This window comes from Eumetopias jubatus, unplaced genomic scaffold, assembly GCF_037043125.1.
Source record: "Eumetopias jubatus isolate StellerSeaLion01/CBP00866 unplaced genomic scaffold, mEumJub1_p1.0 scaffold_3, whole genome shotgun sequence".
NCBI classification, from domain to species: Eukaryota; Metazoa; Chordata; class Mammalia; order Carnivora; family Otariidae; genus Eumetopias; species Eumetopias jubatus.
Window position 1 is genome coordinate 88,372,108 of NW_028274809.1, and position 25,573 is coordinate 88,397,680.

A 25,573-nucleotide genomic window follows, 5' to 3' on the forward strand; every position below is an offset into this window, starting at 1 on the left:
CAAACATATTGGAGAATAATGTATTCACAGCTCATATTTTAGTATATTGAAAATTTATCTAATTTATTCATGTTATTCATGGTATAAATCATTTTCTGAAAGCGATGAAACACTAGATAACTTTGAGGCCTCTGTTCATCCATTCTTCCATTGCCAGAGGTAGCTACTTTTGTGAAATTGGGCTATCTGATCTGTCATAGTTTTTGTTCTTAAACAACATGTAATATAATTGTTGTGTTCCTAAATTTACGGAGTCATATACATTATATATCCAGCTGGAGCTAGTTGGAATTTTTAGTCACAAATATGATTTTGAGATGCATCCATAGTACTTTATATAGTTCTGCTTATTCCTTTTAAATGCTCTACAGCATTCTACTATATAAAAAGATTATAGTGTACTATATAAAAAATCATAGTTTTGTTATAAAAAGATTATAGTTTTTTTAAAGATTTTATTTATTTATTTGATAGAGAGAGACACAGTGAGAGAGGGAAGACAAGCAGGGGGAGTGGGAGAGGGAGAAGCAGGCTTCCCGTGGAGCAGGGAGCCCGATGTGGGGCTCGATCCCAGGACCCCGGGATCATGACCTGAGCCGAAGGCAGACACCTGACTGAGCCACCCAGGCACCCCCCTTTTTTTCTCTACAGGATTTTTATTGGAGGGTGGGGGTGGATGTGGGCATCATGAAGTCCTTGACACAGGAGCCAGGGCATCTCCTATTCATGGTCATTGATGTTGTTTCCAGTATTTTGCTACATCAAACTATGTTGTAGTGAAAGCTCTTATGATATCTACTTGTGGAAATGTGCACAAGTTGAACCACATGTTCAAATGCATAAGCATCTTCAGTTGCACATGTTATCTCTATCATTGCCACAGGTGTACAAATATACACTACCATCAGCTGTTAGAAGAGGTCCTGAGTCTCCAAATCATTGCTGACACTAGACAGAATTACAGGTCAAATCCATGCTCCTCCACTTACTAGCTGTGTGACTCTGGCATATTACATAACTTCTCTGTGCCTCTCTTTCTTCCTGTGCAAAATGGGGAGGATAACATCACCCACTTCATAGGACTTTGTGAGGATTGCATAAATGGGGATCTATAAAATATTTAGGAATAATTCTATATAAGAAGCACTCTGTAAGTGTTTGCTACTTTAGTAATGTTCAGACTTCTAACTAGTTGCCCAAGATGATGGTTATGGTCTTTTTGTTTTAATTGGTATAAAATTTTCTTAACACTCTCAATTTCTGCAATTCTCTCATTATTTGTTGGGGTTTTTTTCTCTCCTATACTTGGTTAGAGGGTATAATTTTACCACTCAGTTTTTATTATAGATTATAGATCTGTTCAGATTTTCTATTTCTTTTCAAGTCAATTTTGGTAACATATTTCTCTAGAAAATGGCTTATTTACCTATTTTCAAACGTATTATTAAAATGCATATGTCACTCTTATTTTTTAAATTTTATATCAAATAGGTAAAGAGGAAAGTAATTACAAAAGATATTGAATAATATGAATATTTTTCATAATTACTTTCCTATTTTCATTCTTCCTACTCTTCATTTGTACATATATATGTGCACGCATACATATATGTATTCGTCCGACCATAGGCTTATCTATATTTTACTCATCTTTCAAGCAAGTGGCTTTCAATTTTCTTGATAATCTTTTTCTCTATTTTATCAATTTCTGTAATTATATTTATTTTCTTCTTCCTAAATTATGGGAATTTATATATTGTTATATATTGTTTTATTCATTTTTAAAAGATGAATTCTCCATTTTATTCAACTACTACAAATACACAGAGAAGAAAAAAAACATTAAAATATCAGTATGCTCTATTTTTTCCTTGTATACACGGAAAAGTTTTCGGAGCTGAAGAGCTGAGTATAGTTATACAGATTAATATAATTGAAGTAAAAATCATGATTTTTAGGTAACAATGAATTAAAAGTTGTGTTTGTACAGTTCCTTATTCTCTACACATTTCCACACTCATTACCATATTTCCTTTTTTTTAAACAAATGAATCGAGATATAATGTATAAACCATAAAATTCATTATTTTAAAGTGCACAATTCTGTGGTTGGTAGTGTATTCACAGAGTAGTGCAACCAACATTTTAATCCCTTCCCCAAACAAACTCCATATGTGTTTAAAATCACTCCCCATCAAATCCTACTTCATCTCTGGCAACCTCTAGTTTACTTTTTGTCCCTGTAGATTTGCCTAGTCTGGACATTTCATAACAATGGAGTAATACAGAATGTGGTCTCTTGTAACTGATTTCTTTCATGTGGCATAATGTTTTCAGGATTCTTTCATGTTTTACCATATATCAGTATTTTATTTATTTTTATTCCTGAATAATATATTTATTGTATTGAATACCATTTTGTTTATCCACTCATCAGTTGATGAGCATTTGAATTTTTATTCTTTGATATATGAATTATGATATGAATATTCATGTACAAGCTTTTGTGTGGGCATGCATTTTCTTTTCTCCTGTGTAAAAATAAGAGTGGAACTCCGGGCTCATATGATAAGTCAATGTTTAGCATTCTGAGGAACTGTCAGAGTGTTTTCCAAAATGGCTGTGTCATTTTAAAATTCTGACAGCCGTGCGTGAGGGCTCCAGTGTCTACACAATCTTGCCATCAGTTGACATTGTCCATCTTTTTTATTATAGTCATTCTAGGGGGTGTGAACTGGTATCTTGTGCATAGGGCCTTTGGTGAAATGACTATTCAGAGTCTTGGCCTAATCTAGGGTCACTAAGTATTCTTCCAATAGTTGTGTAATTTTAGCTCTTATATTTAGGTCTATGATACATTTTGAATTAATTTTTATATATGGTGTGAGGTTTCAACTTCATTCTTTGGAATTTGGAAATCAAGTTCCTGCCGCACATTTTCTTGAAAAGGCCATTCTTCCCCCATTGAACAGTTCTTTGGAGTTTGAGCTTTTGGGGGAGCTCCAAACCCATCTGCCCCCTCTGGAGATTTGTGGACCATTTTTTTTTTTTTAATCTACGATGAAGCTAAGGACAGGGGAATGTGTTTGATACATATTAAAACACCACATAATACTGATATTCAGCAGTTTTTCTTGAGTAAGCACTCATTTAATTGTTATTGAAATTTGTTGAATTTCTAGAGTTCAGAAAAGTGATTTTCACCATTTTGCCAGAGTTTTCACTGTTCTTATGAAAGAGAGGATTTTTGGATCCTTATTTCACCATTCAGGAACTGATTCTCTATTTCATTAATATTAATTGTTCATGCTTCTTAATCTATACATGTGTTGCCATCTTTATTTCTGAATTCCTGCTTGAGGTCCTGTTGGTCAAGAAAATGTCTAGCAATTATTTTTAGGGTTAAAGCATATGAGGAGCTTAACAATCTTTATAATTGATTTTTAATTTAATTCCATTGTGCTCAGAACAGTTGTCCATTATTAGGTTGATTTTTTGCTTTCTCTTGAGACTTACTTTGTGGACTAGAACATGGCCATTTTATTACATATTCTGTGTGTGCTTAAAAAGAGCATGTCTTCAATTTTGATGTACAGATGTCTATATATTTCTGGTGGACTTAGCTTTTTGTTTATTTTTTTTTAATCATCTTGTTATAATTTTGTTGTAAATATCTCACAATATGATTAAGGATTTATCAATTTCTCCACTTAATTCCTTATATATTTTCAGCCTAGATTATGAAGGCACACACCATTTTAAGAGTTTTATCTGTGTTTATCTGTTGTCTTGTCACATAATAGAGAACTTTCTATTTCTACAAAAGCTATTTGCCTTAAAGCCTATTTTGGTTAATATTAATATTGCTTTATCAAGATTCTTCACACATGAAACTTTAGATCATATAGCACTAAAAATATTATTTTATTTTAACAATCAAGACAAGACCTATATAGTTTAATGACTTTTCTTTATTTGTAGCAGAGGCAAGAGTAGAATCCAGGCCTTCTGTTGTAGAATTCCTTTCTACATCCAGTTGTAACATACAAGTCAGTAATTTTTGGTTTAGGAGAGTATACTTTCTCAAATAGAGCATGAAAGTAAGAGCAGTAAATGATCTCCTAAATATCGCTGTAGTAGAAATACGAGTTCTCCTGAAAGGGAAAAAAAAACCCAAAACATGTTTTACAGTATTTGTCATACTGAATTACCTTGCTCAGCATATATGTCATGCCCAAAAAATTTTTATCTTATTTATGAGTGCTTCTAAGAAGCAGGAAATGATATTTCCTTCTATTACTAGTTTGAATTTTTATTAAAAATTGTTAATCTTAGTAGAAAATTATATGTTAGTGCTAAAAAAAATTGTATCAACAGAAAATAAAATGAAAGTTTTCTCCCTACTTCTGAACCCCAGTCACCAGTTGCCATAGCAGAGGTAACAACATTCCTTCATTAAGCCTTCAAGAAGTACTCTATGCTTTACTTTCATATAGGTCTAGAAAAATATTTTGTTTTTTGATATAAATAGTAGCATAGATTGTGTACTGTTTATATCTTGCTGTTTTCAACTTACAAAATATTTAGAATTATTCAATATCTGTACCTCTGTATCAATCACATTAATTTATGTAGCCCCATAACCTTGTACTGTATGACTGTACCGTAAGTTATTTAGCCAGCTACCTGTTCATAAACATTTCTGTTGTTTCTAATCTTTTGCTACTACAAATAATATTGGATAGCATTTCCTTACTCATCTGCCATTTTTCTTATGTAAAACTATATCTTTAGAGTAATTCCTTATAAATGAACTTAGTTGGTCAAGGGGTGTGTGTGTGTGTGTGTGTGTGTGTGTGTGTGTGTGTGTGTATGATGGATATTGCCCATTGGCTCTCTATATAGGTTATAACAGTTTATACTTAGACTGTCAATATTTCAGAGTGTCTTTTGCCTACACTTTAATCTATAGAATGTCTTATCAAACATTTTCATGTTTTATATGCATTTATCATTTTATGAGAGAAATTGTATACTTTTTAAAATTTAAAAGTTGTTTATATTTTCCTTTCTTTGAATTATCTGTTTAATACACTTTGCCTATTATTTATTTGAGAATTTTGTCTATTTATAGGAGCTCATATATATTAAAGAATTTAGCCATTTATTATATTGCAAATGTTCTATGCAGTTTATCACTTGTCTCTTTCTCTGACAATTTTTTAACATATATTAAAAATCATTTTTTTCTTTAGGTCTTCCATGCTTTGTGTCAAATAGACAAAGCCCTTTTTTCATTCTAGAGTTCTAAAAATAATTATTCTATGTTTACTTCCAAGACTTTCATAGTGTCATTTATTACATCAAAATTATTAAGCTATCTAGAAATTATTTTTTGTATTAAGTCAGGAAATTCTCTAACTTAATTTCTTCTCCAGGTACCCTAAAACTATCATGTTTACAGGAAATTTATAAATTAATTCAGGCAGAAGCAAGTTCTTTGGGACATTATTTTTTTTTCTTTTTGTTTCTATCTAATAATATTATATGCCTTTCCAAAGTCTTTATTCCTCTCATTACTGTTTTAAAATTTCTTCGTATAATCTTTGCAGATTTTTTAATAATTTCATTCCCAGATTCCTTATCTTTCTTCTTTGTTGTTGCTAGTGTGCATTTGTACTGGTTTCGTTTTGTTTTGTTCTGTTTCCATTTTGTCTTCTTGGTTGGTGGTGGTTTGTAGGAAGGTGAGCGATTTTTGTCTAAAAATCTGTAACCAAGCCCTTTCCCACCCTTTGTCTCTGGCATCCACTGTTCTGTTTTCTGCCTTTTCCAAAATGTCATAGAAAAGGAATCATATTGTCTGTAGACTTTATTTTTTTAAGACTTCATTTATTTGTCAGAAAGAGAGAGTGAAAGTGAGAGAGGCAGGCAGAAGGAGACGCACGCTCCCTGCTGAGCAAGGAGCCGGATGCAAGACTGGATCCCAGGACCCTGGGATCATGACCTGAGCTGCAGGCAGACGCTTAAGGACTGAGCCACCCAGGTGCCCCACCTCTGTAGTTTTGAACCTGGCTTCTTTCACTTAACGTATTACATGCCTGTTTGTTTCTTCGTTCAGATTCTCCTCATGAGTCTTTACGGTGCCAGTGGGCCCAGAGAGGGTTCTGGGACCAAGCATTTCCCCATCCTCTTTTTCCAAAAAGTGATTATTGGATTTGCCCCTTAGTTATGCTACCTCCTTTGAGAATTGTGCTCTGCTAGCATTTTCTTTGTATCTACAGCTATAGGCATCCTCTCTCAGAAACTGTCCATCCTTTGAAGGCATTCATCAGTCCATCCTCTAATGCTCTGGTGTTTTGGAACAGGTGTCTTCCAGTGTTAGTGAGAGTGGAATTTTCATTTCCCTCTTTCTTTCTTTCTTTCTTTCTTTCTTTCTTTCTTCTTTCTTTCTTTCTTTCTTTCTTTCTTTCTTTCTTTCTTTCTTTCTTTCTTTTCTTTCTTTCTTTTCTTTCTTTCTTCTTTCTTTCTTTCTCTTTCTTTCTTTCTTTCTTTCTTTCTTTCTTTCTTTCTTTCTTTCTTTCTTTCTCTTTCTTTCTTCTTTCTTTCTTTCTTTCTTTCTTTCTTTCTTTCTTTCTTTCTTTCTTTCTCTCTCTCTCTCTCTCTCTCTCTCTCTCCCTCCCTTCCTTCCTTCCTTCCTTCCTTCCTTCCTTCCTTCCTTTCTGTTTTTTTTATTTTTAATTTTTTTCCTTTTTCTGGTGTGGTGTTCTAAGGAAGAGGCAGTACATCATTACTTTGCAGTTTGAAATTCTGTGTCCCTTAGTAGCTATTAAGTATAAATTGCTCTTGCAAGTAGCTGCTGCACTTCTAATTTACTACTTAACTAAGGGCAAACTGTATGCCAAAGGGTGAGGAAGCTCTTCAGAGCTGAACTGTCACTAGCTTTGGCACATGCTAACAAATATCCAACTTCCTTCTGGTGTGTTATCATTGCAGCCTTTTCTCTTTTGCTTAGTCCTTTGAGAAATCTTTGAAATTTAAGACTTATAATAATAATTAAACATTTATTAAAATATTAAGTATCCACACTTTTAATTATCAATTATCCTGATAATTCAGTATGTTATATATTTTATAAATAAAAGAGTATTGAGGACTAGAAAGTTTAAGTAAACTTCTCAAATGTACACAGCCAATCAGTAGAAGGGCTTTAGTTTTAAATCCTCATTTTGTGACTTCAAACCTGTTACTTTTTGACCACCTCACAGTTACCTCCATATTTGTATTCACTGTGATGACTTTGAGCTTATAAAACAAATGTATATGCATTATTTAATTGGATTCTGGTAATGACAGTTTAAGTTAAATTGAAAGGAGGTTATCATTAATTCCATTTTATAGGTAAAGACCTTTTCTGAAAAAATAAGGAAATTTTCAAAGGCAAGCAGTTGTTTCATAGTCAGAGCAGATTCACAGAGGGGATCCTGATCCAAAATTAGGTATTCTCCCTTTTAAATAACTGTACATCCAATAGAACCATTTTCTTTACTTCAAAAATGCTAAATTCCGGGTTTAAAATTTTATGAGTATTTGTTCTATTGGGAGCTGTTTGGCGCTAGTTGTTTGATACACGTTTGGTATTTTATATCAGTTAGCTATTGTCACAGTAATGTTCGTAATAAACACCATAATACTGTGTAATAAATAACCACAATACCTATAAGATCGCAACAATATACAAAATCAGTGTTCACAAGTTCTCAGGCCTTTGGACTGGCTCTTGTGGCCTTGGTTGGGCTTACTTATAACTATGTATTCACCTGTGGTAGGTGGCTCTGCTGATCATTGCCGGGCTCTGTCCCCTGCTAGCTATAAGCTACTTTCTTAAGATGGGATCAGTTTCACATTTGTTCATTTGAAACACATTTACTTAATGTTCTAGGCAGAACTTACTGAAGTAGATTCATGTTCAGTGGGAAAAAAAAAGGCCAGTGATTTCCCTACACCAACAGCAGGCATCCTAGGTTAGCACCGTTCTATAACTAAGACCTGGTATGTATTATGTCCTCCCCAGTGCTTGGTATTAGGGCCATCATAATGAGCTAGGCAACAAGATCCCTGTTTTAAAAGAAAGCATATAAACCAGTGAGGAAAGTAAATGACAAACAAATAAATAGCAATTTTAAAATACACTTCAAAGAGAATAAATAGGTTGTGGAGATGTAAAATCATGAAAATGGCCCTTATTGGGAAACTGACCAGGAAAGACCTCTGAGGGATGGAGATTAAGAAGAACAGTAAACGTGGTTGCAATTGACAAAAACCCATTTCAAACTGAGTTGGAGTTAAGTGAGCTGGCTTACATATCTGAAGTGTGGGAAATGTATAGGGAATATGAAAGAAGGAACTAGACTTAGGGATCATTGCAACTGCAGACTTGAACGTCCTTAGCCTATGGACTTGAACATCCCCAGGTCATTGCTGCTTCCTTTTCTCCGGCTTTTTTCTCTTCTACTACAATATCACAAGTAGACTTATACAAACTACAAGGGCATGGATACTGGCATTACTAGGCTTAGGGATCTGTAACCTTAAAAGAAAAGAGACTCTTTACCCTCAGCTTGAAATAGTCTCTGGAAGTTTATAGACCCATTAGTCTAATTTAGATCTCACATCCACCTCTTGAGCCAGTCACCATGGAAAGAGATGATTATGGCCGGTCACATTCAAAGGGTGTGCCTAGACCTAAAATAAGAAAACAAATTTCCCTAAAGGAAAGCCCAAAGGAATGGTACTAACATGGAAATGGGGGCAAATCTTTGTTAGCCTGGGTCCTCTCCCTCAAAATGTATATTTATCAAGCAAAATTCTTGTCTAACTCATCTTAGTATGTCCAACAGTGATTGGTACAGGACTTGACACATTTCCAAATTGATAATGTAATTTTAGTAAATTTCAGACTGTGGAGAAAGCCATCACCTACCCTCTTATGGGGAGTATACTCTAACTATAAGCCTGTAACTCTCTTCACAGAAATCCTCTTTTATTGTCTCTCTTTCCTTTATGAAGCTGTAGACATGTGATGGGTTAAGAGTAGCAGAACTCATTTTAGTCAACTCTTAGCAATAACCTGTGTTGATGTTTCTGAGGTTTGGACTGTCAGCTGAAGCTCCACTAAGATAAAAAAAAAAAAAAAACATTTTGTCTTGGAATTCCAATAATCCCTGTATTCTTTAATCAAAATCAAGTGTAGAAAAATCCAAGGAATAAAAACATATTTATACCTTATTTTAATGAATACATATAAAGCTAAAATCTTTAAGTTTCTTTTAAATGTTAGATTCAAAGAAATTGCTCTTATAATAACAGAATTATATAATAAATTATGTTTGTAAATAATTGGGCTTGACTTCAAGTGTTTTATTCTAATTATGAAAGCATATAAATATTTTTATAAGCCTATTAAAAACAAATTTATTTTCAGATCCTTTTGAAGCATTCATCATCTTTTCTATTCGCCATGAGATCAGAAGGATTGATCTTCATAAAAGAGACTATAGCCTACTTGTTCCTGGGTTGAGAAACACAATAGCGCTTGATTTTCACTTCAATCAAAGTTTACTTTATTGGACAGATGTTGTAGAAGACAGAATATACCGGGGCAAGCTTTCTGAAAGTGGAGGTAATTTTTAACTGAAAATTCTAGAAAAATACGCTGTAATCAGATGGGATTTAGATTTATCTTTGCACTTTCTTCTTTATCTTCTCCCTCATATATGTAAAACCAGGGATGTCAAGTATATGTGTGAAGATCTGTTGAGGGAGGGGAATGAATGGCGAAAGCCTGTGCTATGCATCCCATTTTTTTTTTTCAAATTATGAGCTTTTCTGTGGACATTTGGTGAAGAAAAATATTTATAAGAAATAACTACTGCTTTCCACAAACTAGTAGACATATTTTTGTGAGTTAAAATGTTTTTATTTTGCCACCATCTTTCAGCAAAATTTAAACAAATAATGAATTGTTACAAAGACCACTAATATGAACTAAATGTTTTTATCATAATTTGACTTATTTCTTTTGTCTAATCTATACTTTTCTTAAGTAGCAAGGCTCTGAGATAAATATATGTAATAATCCTTTTGAACATGTTGGGTCTGTGTAGCATTCCAAAGCCCAGGTGTTTCTATCAAAATCTGAACTTCTCCTTAAGTCACCTTTGCAATTTTGGAAAAATGGTAATAAACACGATATAATTATCACATGTGAATTTGTGTCCTGTGGCATATTGCAAGAGACTGATTTCAAGTGATGGATTTAGATCCTTGAGCTTAGATGGTTAAGGGTTAAAAAAAAAAGGCTGTTAAAATGTCTAACAAAAACACTGGCAATGTCATAAACTAAGAAGGGTTATCCTATTAGGAAAAAAAAATAATTATTTTAATTACAAAAGAAATGAAGAAGTGGATAAATAGATCATTGGTGAACATCACCAAATTGCTTATTTTTATTTAGACCAAACTAATGCCTTCCCCTCTTATTTGTTATCATGTTATATCGTGTAAGTCTTCTGGCCCAGGAAGGGGCAGGGAGTGTGCTTGGGGCTTATCTTTCTTAAGGGTAAGTGCAGTAAAGTTATCTTATCTCTCATGCTTCAGAAAAGGGTGCTGCTGACTAGCTATAATGCATGTTGGCCCAGGGGGACTTTTGCTCTTTATTCCACCCCTGAAGATCAATGTTGATACTGAACTGCACTAATTTGAACTAGCCCATCATTCCTGTTCCCCAAATCCTGTGTTCTATTTCAAAAGTCAGAAACAAGAAATAACTTTTTGATATCTAAACATTGTTGTTAGCCTCAAGAGTTATTTAAAAATTCTACTTCACTGTCACTAAAAGGGCTTAAGAATTTAAAAATTTCTGGTAGGAAAGATCAGTAATTCTAAATTTGGAGACTTCTTAGTTTCCATCGTGCCAGGTAACATATTTGCACTATATCTTTCAAACTCAATATATTGCTTAAAAACTCTGTACTGCTGTTAAGTAGGCCTTTGTGTGTGTGTGTGTGTGTGTGTGTGTGTGCGTGTGTGTGTGTGTAACACATTTCTTGAATGGGTACAAGTATTGGTTTCCTTTTTTTTTGTAGGGGTCAGTGCAATAGAAGTGGTTGTGGAGCATGGCCTGGCTACCCCAGAAGGACTGACAGTCGACTGGATAGCAGGCAACATATACTGGATAGACAGCAATCTGGACCAAATTGAAGTGGCCAAACTAGATGGTTCTTTAAGAACTACACTAATAGCCGGAGCCATGGAACACCCCAGGGCCATTGCTTTGGACCCAAGATATGGGTAAAGAAGTTTGCCTTTTACAGATTCACTTTTACTTAAAAAGTTATCTTTTAAATGAATATTTAATTCAATTATCTCATAAATTATGAGTCAGATTGCTTATCTTGTGCATGTACATATATGTGTATATATGTATAATTATGTATATGTATGTCTATGTGTGTGTATATATAATTATATATATAGACCAGTTTATTAGCATAAATCTGGTTATAAGATTGCTTGTATAGGTGCTTTTAGAAGACAGAAATATCTTTTTTCTAAATATGGGCATTAGGCCCTATTGGAAGCCATTGCAACTCAATTTTGAAGCAGTAATTTAATGACTTTCTCTTTGCCCTGCCAAAGAGATGCTATAATTGTTTCTAATGGTTGCAAACCACAGGGCCAGTCTGTGGTCCAAATAATCACAGATGTTAACCGCACCACTTCTTATGTATTTTGTAAGTACTTGGAGTCAGTTTAAAAGGAAATTAGTATAAGCTTGAAGGTGTCCAGTGATGAGACGCTGACTATTTGGGGTGTTGGAAAGACAAGGTACATGATTCTTGAAAACAAGGTCAAATGTTGAGTAACTCAGGTTATTGCCCCTGGTGTTCCCCTGGGTGTTCCTCTGCGAAAGAGCAGAAGAGAGATACTGAAAAACGAGGGCTCCAATTTCTACTCACTCACTTATTCTCTGGAGAACCTACTCAACTCTATCATCTTCCCTTAAATTTCAGTTTTTTTTTTTCTTTTGTAAATCAGGGATAACATCTTTATCATTTGGTTGTTTTTGAGGAGATGGTAAATATGTGGAAGATAATATGTAAGTGATATTGATGAGAATACTATGTTATTACTGTTAGTTTTTTATTTCCTTGTTAATTATTTTGTAAATCTAAAGCCACTATCAAGGCTAAAGGTTAGCGGGTGAGAATCTTTTTAAATTTATTTTTATTTATTTATTTTTTTGTCTCTGTACCTTCAAGTAATACAAAGTCCAGGGAGCACCAGTGACGGAGGGGAATCAGCCAGGAGGGGGTTTAATGAAATGCAGAAGAGAGAAAAGGGGGCCTGCGTTTAAGTCAGCTTCCTGACCACATTTTTCTGGCTCATGCTCTGGCTTATGCCGAGCTCAGGAATCAATAGATTGGGAAGTTTGTTTATTCTTCTTTTCCTCAATTCACACACAGAAATTAAAGGGCCAAAGCAGGTTGCTTAGAGCAGGGTTCCCAACTGGCAGCTCTCATTAATATGTTTGCTTTACCTCTACAGTGTTTTACATTTATTTGAAATACTTTTTCAAACTTAAAATATTGAGACATTTTGTATACAGTGCTGGATTTCTGGCTACTTTTGAAAAAAGAAAAAAACAAAAAACAGAGATCTGGCAGCAAGGAGCAAAGCAGTAGGTGTATCTTTTAGCTCTCATTTATACAGTTTACACTTTGCCCATTTCATTCATTAATTCCTATAATAACAGTTCACCTGCAAGAGATATGTTATGTTTAAGGAGAAATTTTCCTTTTTTAAAACAGACTATTCCTGAGATTACAGGTAACTTGCTGATCCTGACCCTTTACATCCCATAAAAGTTTATCATCAGCAGGGGTTTTACCCTCCATGTAACAAATACCAGTTTGAAATTGTCACCTATTAAAACTATCTAAGTTGTACCAGCACCTTATACACAGGAGAAACTTCCTGTGTAAGGGAAAGCGATATTTTGGAGAAAGTTTGTGGTTTTAGCTTGTACACCAACATGGTAGAAAAGCTGTGAGTGCTATCAAATTGCAGATGGCACACAGAGAGGAAAACAATACACAACAAAAAGGACAAAACGGGCATATGAAAGCCTTTGAAAATAGTCTGACCAAACAAAGCAGTAGATCTGGGAGTTGAAACTTTATTTTCTATAGCCTTGAACTGACAATGCTTAGGATAAAATTACTTATCTCACTTAGTTTGCAGAATATCCAACCTGAGAGGAGGGGGAAAAAAAATAGAGACACCAACACACCACCCACAAATACTGTTTAAGTGAAAAGATCAGATACTATCCCAGTGATATAAGATCTTCAGAAGTAATATACCCTCTAAGAGTTGAAAGTTATTATAGAAAGCTAGCCTCTGAGTAGGAAAACGTGATAATGCTTCTGAGAAAGTTGATACCTTCCATTACTAATTGCAACTATGAAATTGTACAGCCGATTAAAATAATTATAGTGTTAATAATTTTTTTCTTGAAAAATGAATGAAGAAATATACTTATAAAATCATTTTTGGTATAAATAATCAAAGTTCAGAAGGCAGTACTAATTCATTCAACTCTAGGAAGAAATTGAGAGGCTGACAAGTTTAGGTGTCATGATATGATACGATTTTTATCTCTAAAAATTATCCTATAGTGGATTGATACAATTAAGATATGAAGTTCATATAAACGCCTGTAAAGCCCAGCTGTAGCAATTAAATTTAAAAATGCAGTGCAAATATGAAAATATTTTCAGGTTTGGAACATTTTAGTTAAAAGTCCATAATTATTTTTAAACACTGGACCTTTCATAAGGTAGGCTGAGAGCATAGTAATAATACATGCAAACACACACACAGTGAACTGCAAAGCTAAGGGCAAGAAAAGCAACACTGAAAAATAATTTAATTTGATTTAAACTCCGCTTACTGCCTTAGTGCTATCCAAATAGAAACATAAAATTTCTCCCTATTTCTCAAATAATTCAAGAAATACATAAAGAAGCTGTGAATCAAAATTGATAGGAGCTCCAACACACTTGAGCTTCTTTTAAAAATATGTATTTTTGGATAAATCTACTGGGTAAATTTTTAGAATTATGGTTTCTGTAAATACTGTTATCTTTCCTACTACATGATCAGCTCTCTAATGGCAAGACATGCTTCCAGGTCTAGGAAATCCCCCCCTGCTCTTGACATATATAATGGTGCTGAATAAATGTTTGTTAAATAAATTAATGCATGCATATGCATAGACTTTTTGTTAACATGTAACTTACAAAACTCAAGGATAAACCTGAAAGAGTGAAGTATAGAGTAAAAGATAGCTAGTGGGTAATATTATAAACTTTGTTTACAATAACAAGTGAATGAACAAGTTTGTAGCCAGCCACTTTGCTCCCTCAGCACAGCTGAAGAAAAACGAAAACAATAACAACAACAACAAAAATCGGGCTATAACATTAGACCGGTAAAACATGTTTACATCCTGTGAGTTTCCTTCAGCTATGAAGGTCCTCTGTGACCTTTTTTTACAGATGCCAAAAAACAAATGTTTTTAACCAACTACTTTGCTTCCCTGGCATAAAATCCACAAGCCTTCACTTTACATTATAAAACATATTTGCCATGATGGCACATCCCTTTAGTATTCTGGGTTTTGACCCAATATCCCAAGTGACAAGTTTTTCCAAGACGGTAAATGGGAGTCTTAGGGAGGAGCCATTTTTCTCTCTTTCCGTTTTAAGGGAATACACTTATTGCTAAGGTGACCTGAACGAGTCCATGAATCACCTCTGAACCTCAAGCTAAGTATTAGGGAGTAAGAAGCACCAGCGAGTTCCCCATCTACAGGGCACTCACTTCAGTTCTTGAACTTTCATTGCCTTTGTAGTCGTACGGCTGTATGGTGTCTTCCTGCTCCATTGCTGGCGTTTCGATTTCATTTCTCATAATAACTGGACTCTGCTATAGCCATTGCAATTTGTGAAAGCAGATACAGTAATTGTGAAGATTAGTGAAACATCTAAATAAAATTTTAATTTCATCTGGGACTGTTCCTAAATGAAACTAATAAAGACGTTGCTTTTAGAAGACCTAAAGATTGTAGATAAGTATCTTTTTTTTTTTTTTGCCAAGATCATTTATTTTCACCTTCTGCAGCTTGACCTGATAGATGATAATGGCCCTTTCATGCCTGTAATGATACAAGCTGTTCATGGTCCATTGACCCAATTTAATCCTGATACAGACTAACCCATGAATGCAGGAACTGTAGAATCAGTAGACTGTAGTCTCTTTTTTAAAAGCAATTGTGGCTGAATATTTCCATATGTCCTGTAAGAAGAGATATTCAGTCTTTATGTATTTCAAGAAATAATGCAATCATTGAAATGCTAATACATTTTAACCATAAAAAGAAAGTAATAAGGGGAAAATGATTCTTTTAAAATGCCACATTATAAAGTATACAAAAGAGTGCCTAGAATTTTATGAAACAACGATCCTTGAAATCAACTTTTTAAATTGATTGTAAACTGACGTATGGTGAAGTTAAGAACACTTTTAGGGGAACTAATTCTAGAACATGTTATTTTATAAAAAGTATTGGGAATTTCCCCACTTGAATTGATGAAAGATTAGGACCATTGTGAGCACTACAGAAGAAACAGCTTAATGCTGCTATGTTTAGCGAAGAAGTGAAGGAATCACTTATTTTAGAATTTCTCAAATTATCCCAAGCCATACATTTATGGTCCACTGGAAACACATACTTGAAAGTCTACAGTGCCCACTTCTGGTAAACCTACAATAGAGAGAAAATGCAGAATTGTAGCGTTACTGATATGTGTGTTGGAATTTCCACAACCACATAAGGCAGAACTAGGTAGAAAGTTCCAAGAGAGACACCAGTTTTCCACTTGTTATTCAGGCAGAAGACAATGCTCAGAAGTCTCTGGGTCATCAGTCCAGAGTGTGAATTACAGCCTTGCCTGGATCACGCGGTAGCTTATCAACAGATACTCAGACTAGTCATCATTCTCAAATTCATTGTTTTCAGTGATTATTTTTCCTAATCATTTTAAACTTGCAAATCTCTCTACCCTACCTTGTCTGTCAAGAGACCACATAAATTTGATTGATGCTATGCCGGTCTTGTTTCTATTTTAAATCTTATTTTTTTAAATCCTAAGTATAAAGGGAAGCTGACAACAACCTACTGTCAGTGAAAAGACATGTGCATGCAAAATTAAATTTGTAGTGAGACACATAATTCATTTCATTCATCGTTTTAAAGACATTTAACTACTTAACTGAATAGCCTATCAGCTTTATATTAATTAATCTTTGTTCCATTTGCCCTTTATGGCAACATATTGCATACTAGGTAACTTATAAGTAATAAGCATATGTGTACATACATGTTGAAATTTCCAGATAGTTTTTTTCTCATATAAAACAATCTAATCTTTAAAAATTAGTCTTTTCAGAAAAAAAGATTTCTAGCCATAAAATTTTATAAATGTCCTCTGGTATTTTTAATATTCTTAAAAATTTACCTATTATGTTAATTTTGAGTTATATACACTTTTAAACTTTTATTATAGAAATTTTAAAATACACAAAATAGAATGAATAATATAATAAACTTCCTCGTATTTATTACCCAGCTTCAACAATTATCAGTACATTATCCCTGATATATTACTTAGCTTTATCCTTTCTCAGCAGTTTACTTTATTTATTCAAATATTGGTAATTAAACAATGAATACTCTGGATATCGTTTTTGTGGATATGATCCCATACCAGGGCCAGGAAAATCCTAAAGCTGCCCGTGAAACTAAAACTTTTTTTTTTTTTTTACATAAACTCAGATTTTGAGAGACATTCTTTGAGATAAACCCAATCTTAGGACCTACTTCTCTGAATCTTTTTCTTGTGGCTTTGACTTATAAAACTAATCTACCTTCGCATACATGCCGGTGTGACATTTAAACATTGACATTAGTATTAATTCTCTTTCTGTCTCTCTCCGTTTCTTCAACAGTTAGAAAATAGTTTGAAATTTTGCATTTAAAAAATCAGTTCTCTGACTATGTGTGTGTGGCATGCTTGTGCGAGCACAAATCTTTTCTGTGTGCTAGCCATCCTTTGTGCTAAATTGCTTATGTGTATTACCTCGTCAAATGCTCCTGATAAGTGTGTACAGTTAGAGTTTTTACTTATAGATGAGAAAATGAGTCTGAGATTAAATATGCTGGAGGAAATGACAGATATTAGTCTTGACCCCAAGTTTGTCTGACACAGAAACATATATTGGCATAATTATTTAATAACCTTTTGAGGCTGCCCAGGGCTTCAGAGTTGTTTATGAGCTGCCGCTCTTACCAAGAACATCTACATCTTCCTTGTCTCTTCACCATAGTCTTTAACACACGTACTTACTAAATTTATCATATAATGTATTGAATTGTCTTTTATTCATTTCATATTTCAAAGTCCTCTGTCCTAAAACAGACTATATACTTCTCAAAAATCCAAGTCATGACAAATACTTAGTTTACATCACTCCCTATCTCCTTACATAAAGTTAATATTTAAAAAAGAGAGGATAGCTTGAATTGTATTTTGAATTTTTTCCCCGAGGATTATTTCATTTTCCAAGGTTATCTACCCCATTCATATACTTAAGGATCATTCAAAATATAGAAGGAAAAATAGCAAAATGATATATAATTATAATGTAGAACAAAGGTGTTTTTCCCAGTAACTTTACCATTTCTCACCAAAATGTTGACAGAGCTGATAATAGGAAAATTTACTGGACTGTCACTATCTCTCCAGTCCTGTGAGTTCTCCCTTCCCAAATCACCATGCTACTCACTGGGTTCTGCTATGAAAGTAGAGAAGGCAGCTACCATTTATTGAATAGCCAGACGTGCTCCTACCCCTCTGCCAGATGGTTTCCCTTTGCTATTTTATTCAGTGACATGACATTAAAGAATTCAGCGTTAAAAGCATCAGAGCAGAAGTTAGGCTGCCCAGTTTCTCATCTCCCTCTGCCACTTGCTAGCTGTGGAACCCAAGTAATTTAACTTCTCTAAGCTTGTTCTCCCAGCTCTAAAACATAGAAAACTTTAGCCATAGCCTCATGATTGATTAAATGAGATAATCTATAAAGCACTGAAAATAGTATTTAACATATAGTAAGCACTTAAAAAATATAGTCAGTTGCTATGATTGTGGAGTTATCGTGTATCTGTATTAAGTATACTATAGAAACATGCATCAGCAGTTTAAGCCACTGTCACTTGAACATAAAACATCCATTCCTTAACAGCCTTAAAAGTCAATTTGATGCCCATTGCGTGGAACTGTTTGTGCACCATGAATTTGTAGAGTCTCAAATAGTATTCGGTTTAAAAAAAAGAAGGTAATGATCTGTAGTATATGAAAAATGGTATTTTAACAATTGCATGTTTGTATATATCAAAGTATAACGATTTCCTCTGTTTTCCCTCTGTATCCTCTGTCATATGATCTATTGCATTGCTGTGAATCTTAATATCATCTCCATACTGATGACTTCCAAATTCCATCTCCAGCCCTGCCTTTTTCTCTGAACTTCACCCTGGCATACCACACAGCTTCCTGAACACCTCCTTTTGGATGTCTTGAAATCTTAAGATAAGAAAAAAAAATTCGAAAGTAAACTTTTGATTGCTCTTCACACCCATCCACCCTCAATTTCCAGGTCTTAGAATCTGTTCCTCTTCCATTTTCCCCATTTCACTTATGGATTCCCTGCACACCGTCTCCCTTGCCCTTACTCTGACTTTGCTGAAACAAGAAACACGGTCACCTCTGATTCGTTCTCGACCTCATTTCCCCATATTCAGTCATCAGATAGTCTGGCAATTCCACCTCCAAATATACCTTGAATCCATCCACTTTTCTTCCCTGCCACTACCATACTTCAAACCACTGTCATCCTTGGCTTTTCCTTTAAAATAACCACCCGATAAGCTATACTCTTGCCTCATTATCATCCACTTACATATGATACCATGTTTCACCCCTGCTTAAATGTGCTTCTTATTCCCTTGGAATAAAAACCCAAATAATTGCCTTAGCCTACAAAACCCATTAGGTCGGACTCTTCAAATCCATCGTCTTCTTTTTCCTCCTCACTCACCACATTGGTCTTATTTCTGTTCCTCAAATCACCCACTTCCCCCCCCCCATTAGGGCTTTCACATCTGCTCTTTATTTTGCTTGTCATGCTCTTTACACTGTTCTCCTTATCTTTTAGATTCAGTGTAAATACAGCCTCCTCAAAGTCCTGATCTTTTCTTCCTGATCACCTTCTCTAAGTAGATCACTTACCTGCTATTTTCTGCAGCATATTTTAGAAACTGTAATTATATACTCATGTATTTATTTACTCTGTCTTCTCCACTGGACTCTGAGCTCCAAGTGGGCAGACAATGCATCTGTTTCTTTTGAGACTGTTTGCCTGCTGGTGTCTAGCATATAGTAAGCACTCAATAAATATTTGTGACCTGAATGGCTGAAACAATAGCATTATTTATTTTTCTTCAGAATTCTTTTCTGGACAGATTGGGATGCCAATTTTCCTCGCATTGAATCTGCCTCCATGAGTGGTGCTGGAAGAAAAACCATCTATAAAGACATGAAAACTGGAGCGTGGCCTAATGGACTAACTGTGGACCACTTTGAAAAAAGGATAGTTTGGACAGATGCCAGGTTTATAAAAATGATCTTTTTCTTCTGTATTTTCTGTTACCTTTCTTGGATAGTATTTGTAAATGCAAAAGATACCCTAACATGCATGTATCATGTATACACACATTGAAATTGGTGGTGATTTTTGTTTGTTTTCATTATGATGGTGGTGATATTTGTTATAACGGGCCTTTTTTTTCTTTCTATAAATCAGATACAGACACATGAAATATTTTTTTAAAAATTTTTTCTCTGGCATTTATCTGAGTAATATGATAACCCCACTGGACTATTTGAATAAGTTCTGATAAACTTGATGTATTTACATTTTTCTAGGTCAGATGCTATTTATTCAGCCCTCTATGATGGAACAGCCATGATAGAAGTCATCCGTGGTCATGAATACCTTTCCCATCCCTTTGCTGTGTCTCTATATGGGAGTGAGGTCTATTGGACGGACTGGAGGACCAACACATTGTCAAAAGCCAGTAAGTGGACAGGGCAGAATGTCAGCGTGATTCAGAAGACAAGTGCACAGCCATTTGACCTTCAGATATACCATCCCAGCCGTCAGCCCCAGGGTAAGTGCTGGTAGTGAATTAACTACCCAGAAAGTATTTTCACCTTAATCATATAACATTTGAACTGTAAAATAACTTCTATGAGTTAAATTATTAATATTTCATCTATATTGTGTTGTAGAAGTGGTTCCAGCATTTATTTTAATTATTTCAGAATAGTTTTTTCTTTCCCTTTTCATTTCTTTCACATAGCAATAAAGACATCTTAGAAATTAAGGGTTTTATACAAAGTCCCCACATTTTTAGTCACTCCTTGTATCAATAAAGGATACTATGGGAAGTTGTAGAAGGTCTTCAGATTTAGAATCTATCACCTGGTTATGATAGAAAATTAGATGAGAACACCAAGGACACATTGATCTTTCCCTCAAATGATCTGTGAACTCTATTGGGAGGAGAAAAAATGGTGTATAAAAAAAACGGAGCATCTCCTATTTTAAGAGAATTTAGTTCACATGAGCATGTGTGCCACCTCTCCCCACGTATTCCACATTTTGGTTCAATAGTAATCTCCAACCTGGCTTTGTGATTTCATTTCTTCTACTCAATCCTTGCCAAACATTCTTAATTCTGAGTCTTACATTTCTTTTTCCTTTTTATTTTTTCCCCTGGATAGTATGGCCATTGGGTGTAACATCAGCTCATCCTTTTACACCTCTTGATGGAGACTTCCCCTTTATAATGTGTACCATAACCTGTGAGAATCTCATTCCAGTGTAAATAATTTTTCCTTATCATTAACATATTTTTACTTGAGACATCTGATGCTCAGATGACAACTGTTCCCTAGAGGATACATTTTCTCCTTTACCCCCTCTTTCAGTGTAGAGTAGACAGATCTTCACTTCCAGAAATTCATTAGCATTTCTGGTCTTATGGACCTCACTTCAAGCCTTATTTTAAATCTGTGTTATATTCTTTACACCTAGATGTGACTAAAAATGCTCACCTCTGTCGTCCATAAATTCCACTGTTATCCTTTTCTTTCTTCAATACTTGACTTTCATTCTCTATTGATACTATTTCTTCTACCCAAATTCCCTCATCTGTAAAATTTTCTGTGCCTTCTCTCTGACAGCCTGATTGAATCTAGTTTCCTTCCCAGATACTTTCAATCTCTGGTTCAATTTTCTTATATAAGAGATCCTTCTTTGTCACATGGGAGTTTCTATATACCATGTACTATGTGAGCAATCATGTTAATCCTTTTCTATCACCCATAATTTTTTTGCTCTTTTCATCTCTTACAGATCTGTACAACATGAGGACATTAAGGGGAGAAAATACAGCTTAGTCACTTTTGTGCTTAATAGGCATTCAGTAAATATATTGGATTTAACTAAATTGAAACAAAGCAGGAAATCATGATTCTGACCAGCGATGGGCCACTAGTATAGTAAGAAAAAGATGCTCTTTTCTAAAAACTTTCTTCCACATGAGAGAGTATCTAATCATAAACACTGTATGGTGATGACAAACATAGGATCGGTTTTAATTTTTATAAATGCAAAAATATGTACTTACATATTTGTGTGCCCCAGACTGGTATTTTTTAGGAATTGCAATTTTTATGTTTAGAGTCATGTAAATGAATTGGACCATGAAAAATGGCCTGGGTTTATGTATTACAACATTCCCCTCCTCAAAATAGGATCAACGTATTTTCATTTCCTAACTATCTGATTTGCCCACATTGACATGAGCCCTAGCAAAGTGACAGAATGGAAATGAAAATGATACTTTTAAGGTCTTCTGACCTTTTCATATATATAGAAAGGAAGTAAGACATTCAGTGTACAGTAGACCCCTCCTCCATGCTTTCACTCTCTGCGGTCACCCATGGTCCACAAGCAAAAGGTCCTCCTTCTGGACTATCATTAGAAGGTCGATGGTAGCCTAACACTATGTTATAATGCCTACGTCATTCCCTTCACTTCATCTCATCACATAGACATTTTATCATCTCACATCATCACAAGTACAAGCGTAAGTATAGTATGATAAGATACTTTGAGACAGAGAGAGAGATACCACATTTACATAAATTTTATGATAGTATATTACTATGATTGTTCTATTTTATTATTAATTACCGTTGTTAATCTATTACTGTGCCTAACTGATAAATTTGACTTTATCATAGATATGTATCATAGATATGTGTGTATAAGAAAACACATGGTATATATAGAGAGTTTGGTACTATCTCTGGTTTCAGGCATCTACTTGGGATGTCTCCTCACCAGATCAGGGGAGATTACTGTAATTTATGCGGTGGTAGGGAGATTTTCTGGACATCTTTACTTAACTTGAAAGATGATTTATATGAGGCTCCTACAATCTGCATAAAATAAGGAAGTTTTTACTGTATGGATCTGATTTAACATAGAGGATTCAGGACGGATATTCTAGTCTTTATATACCTTTAGAGAATGTCACCTGTAGTGAGACCTTGCTATTTCCTAAATGAAATTCAGTCAGTTTCCAATTTTGAGAATGTTCAGAGAACATTCTACTTTTCCCCATTATAAGGATCACTGAGCATATAACAATCATTATCCATCCTGTTTATCTGCTTCAGTGAAGTAACACTTCCACTGCTAGGGGAAAAAATGTTTAAAAAAGATGCAGGAATATATTGACTATTTTATTACCAGGGTAGAATTACAGTAAAAATGGTGACAAAGGTTCAGTGTTAACACAAGTAAAATAATAATAGCTCCCTGTCTTCTCATGACTAATAATGTAAAGTTCGTGAAAAAATAATTCATATTAAAAATACATGTCATTCGGTGCTGTAAAATTAAAATATGTCTTTAAAAGTTAAATAAATAAAGGTTAGAAATATCCTTGAAATTATCTAATCCTCCAAGTAGGAAATTAATGAATGTTTTAACACCAGTTATTGTACATTCACCTTGTGTATAAATTTCTAGGTTGGTTTTGAACACTTAAGCAAAACTTTTTAAAAAAAGAAAATGTATTTTAGATCCTTTGGTTCCTAATGTTATTGTTATATGGGATTAACAAGAAACAAATCAAAGCTTAAACATATGCAATATAAAGGAGCAATTGTGGGTATTTTAAATCTATTTTCTTCTTCATGGTATGAGGTAGCCAAGCTTAGAGTTAATGGCATGGCCTTGGGAGCTCAACTGCTCAGGTTCAAATCCCAACCCTACGATTTACTAGTTGTATGTTGTGGGGCGAGTTACTTAACTTCCTTAGGCCTTGGTTTCTCCATCTGCAAACTAAAGAAAAGTATAGGGTCTATATCATAGGATCTAGTAAAAGAGTTTAATAGTCATTTACTATGAATATATTAAACATGCATAAATACATGAAAAGTTCTTGAAAGAGTGTCTCACATATAATCAGTGCTATGTGTTTATGTGTTTAAGGAAATAAAATTTTCAAAAAGTGATAGTTGCTGAGGTTCCTGGGTGGTTGAGGCAGTTAAGTGTCCAACTCTTGATTTCAGCTCAGGTCTTGATCTAGGAGTTGTGAGACGGAACCCACGTCAGGCTCTGCACTCGGCGAGGAGTGAGCTTGATATTTTCTTTCTCTTCTCCCTTTGTCCCTCCCCTCCATTCCCTGTCTATGTCTCTGTCTTTCTCTCAAATAAATAAATCTTAAAAAAAAAATAACAGTTGTTGAAATCATATCATTTTCCTAACCTCCTTTTGTGGAAATTTAGGTTTCATTACTTTTTTTTTTGTCCTTTTTGAATACATATTGTTTCATATTTAAATAATTCATATTGGGGTTAACATTACACTTTTCTATATCACAGCAATTTGCTTAAAGAAAAATGTCAATGAAAATGTGAATCACAGCTCTAAAGAAGAGCAATATGGTTGATCTATCAATAAATTCAGATGTAGTCAGATGACTAGACTATCAAACCTACTCTCAAAAGTACACCCATTTTCCCAGCTCCCAGAGCAACAAACATCTTGACATTTTCATTGTAGTTGTTTCAACAGAGATGTTGAATATCATAGTAATAAATAAAACTATTATTGTTTATTGAACTACTATGTGCCATGTGGTTGTCACTTTTTTCCCCTAATTATTAGACCCATCTAACAAGATAGTTGTTTTCATTTTCTATAAGGAAACTGAAGCTCAGGGAAATGAAGTAAGCTGGTTCAGAGTAATAAATTTCATCAAAGGCAACACCAGGTTCCCAATGATCATGACCAACCCCCCAGTCCATACTTCACTGTCTTCTTAATTGAGAAAGCTTTTTTTTTTTTTAAGTAGGCTCCATGCCTAGCATGGAACCCAATATGGGGCTTCAACTCACAACCCCAAGACCAAGACCTGAACTGAGACCAAGAGTCTGACACTTAACCGACTGAGCCACCCAGGTGCCCCAAGAAAGTTTTGTATCTCTTCAAATTTAATGTCACATTTCATTTTTTAAATTTTGTATCTTCCTTTTTACACTTAGCATTCTCCCTTATCATTGGTGCCTTACAAATCTCTTCTTAATAACTATGTATTTTTACAGCACATGTGACTATCAAAATGTCCTCAACTATTCATCTGTTATTGGACAGTTTGATTTTAGTTCATTTCTATCCTATCATCAATAATTTTAATGCATATTTCTATACATAAATATTTATCTGTATTTAATAACCTTGGGTTTTGTTGTTGTTGTTGTTGTTAGAAAGTCATATGATCTTATTTGCCAGAAACAGATGAACATAAGCCCTTCCAAGAAGGAAAGTATCACTAAACCCTAATGAAAATTAAGATATAGTATTTTTTGTATGGTTTTATTATTTATTTATTATTTTAAAAAATCTAGGGGCACCTGGGTGGCTCAGTTGGTTAAGCATCTGCCTTCGGCTCAGGTCATGATCCCGGGTCCTGGGATCTAGCCCTGCATCAGGCTCCCTGCTCAGAGGGGAGTCGGCTTCGCCCTCTGCCCCTCCCCCCATGCACTCTAGCTTGCTCTCTCTCTCTCTCCTCAATAAATAAATAAAATCTCTAAAAAATAAAAATTAAAATTAAAAAAATTAAAAAATCTACTCTCAGCAACTTTCAAATATGCAATAGAGTGTTAATAACTATAATCACCCATACTGTACATTACATTCCCATAGCTTAATTATTTTATAGCTAGTAGTGTGTACATTTTGACCCCCT

General features: G+C 34.4%; 1 protein-coding gene across 2 annotated transcripts in view; it reads left to right on the forward strand.

Moving 5' to 3' along the window:
• Positions 1 to 25,573, forward strand: part of LRP1B (LDL receptor related protein 1B) — a 1,880,289-nt gene that overhangs the window by 1,232,050 nt on the left and 622,666 nt on the right. For both annotated transcript variants that reach the window (XM_088022156.1, XM_088022157.1), the window contains 4 exons: positions 9,482 to 9,679; positions 11,145 to 11,349; positions 19,689 to 19,853; positions 20,169 to 20,413. In XM_088022156.1, coding sequence (XP_087878282.1) covers positions 9,482 to 9,679; positions 11,145 to 11,349; positions 19,689 to 19,853; positions 20,169 to 20,413 — 813 coding nt within the window. The remainder of the gene's footprint in view (positions 1 to 9,481; positions 9,680 to 11,144; positions 11,350 to 19,688; positions 19,854 to 20,168; positions 20,414 to 25,573) is intronic.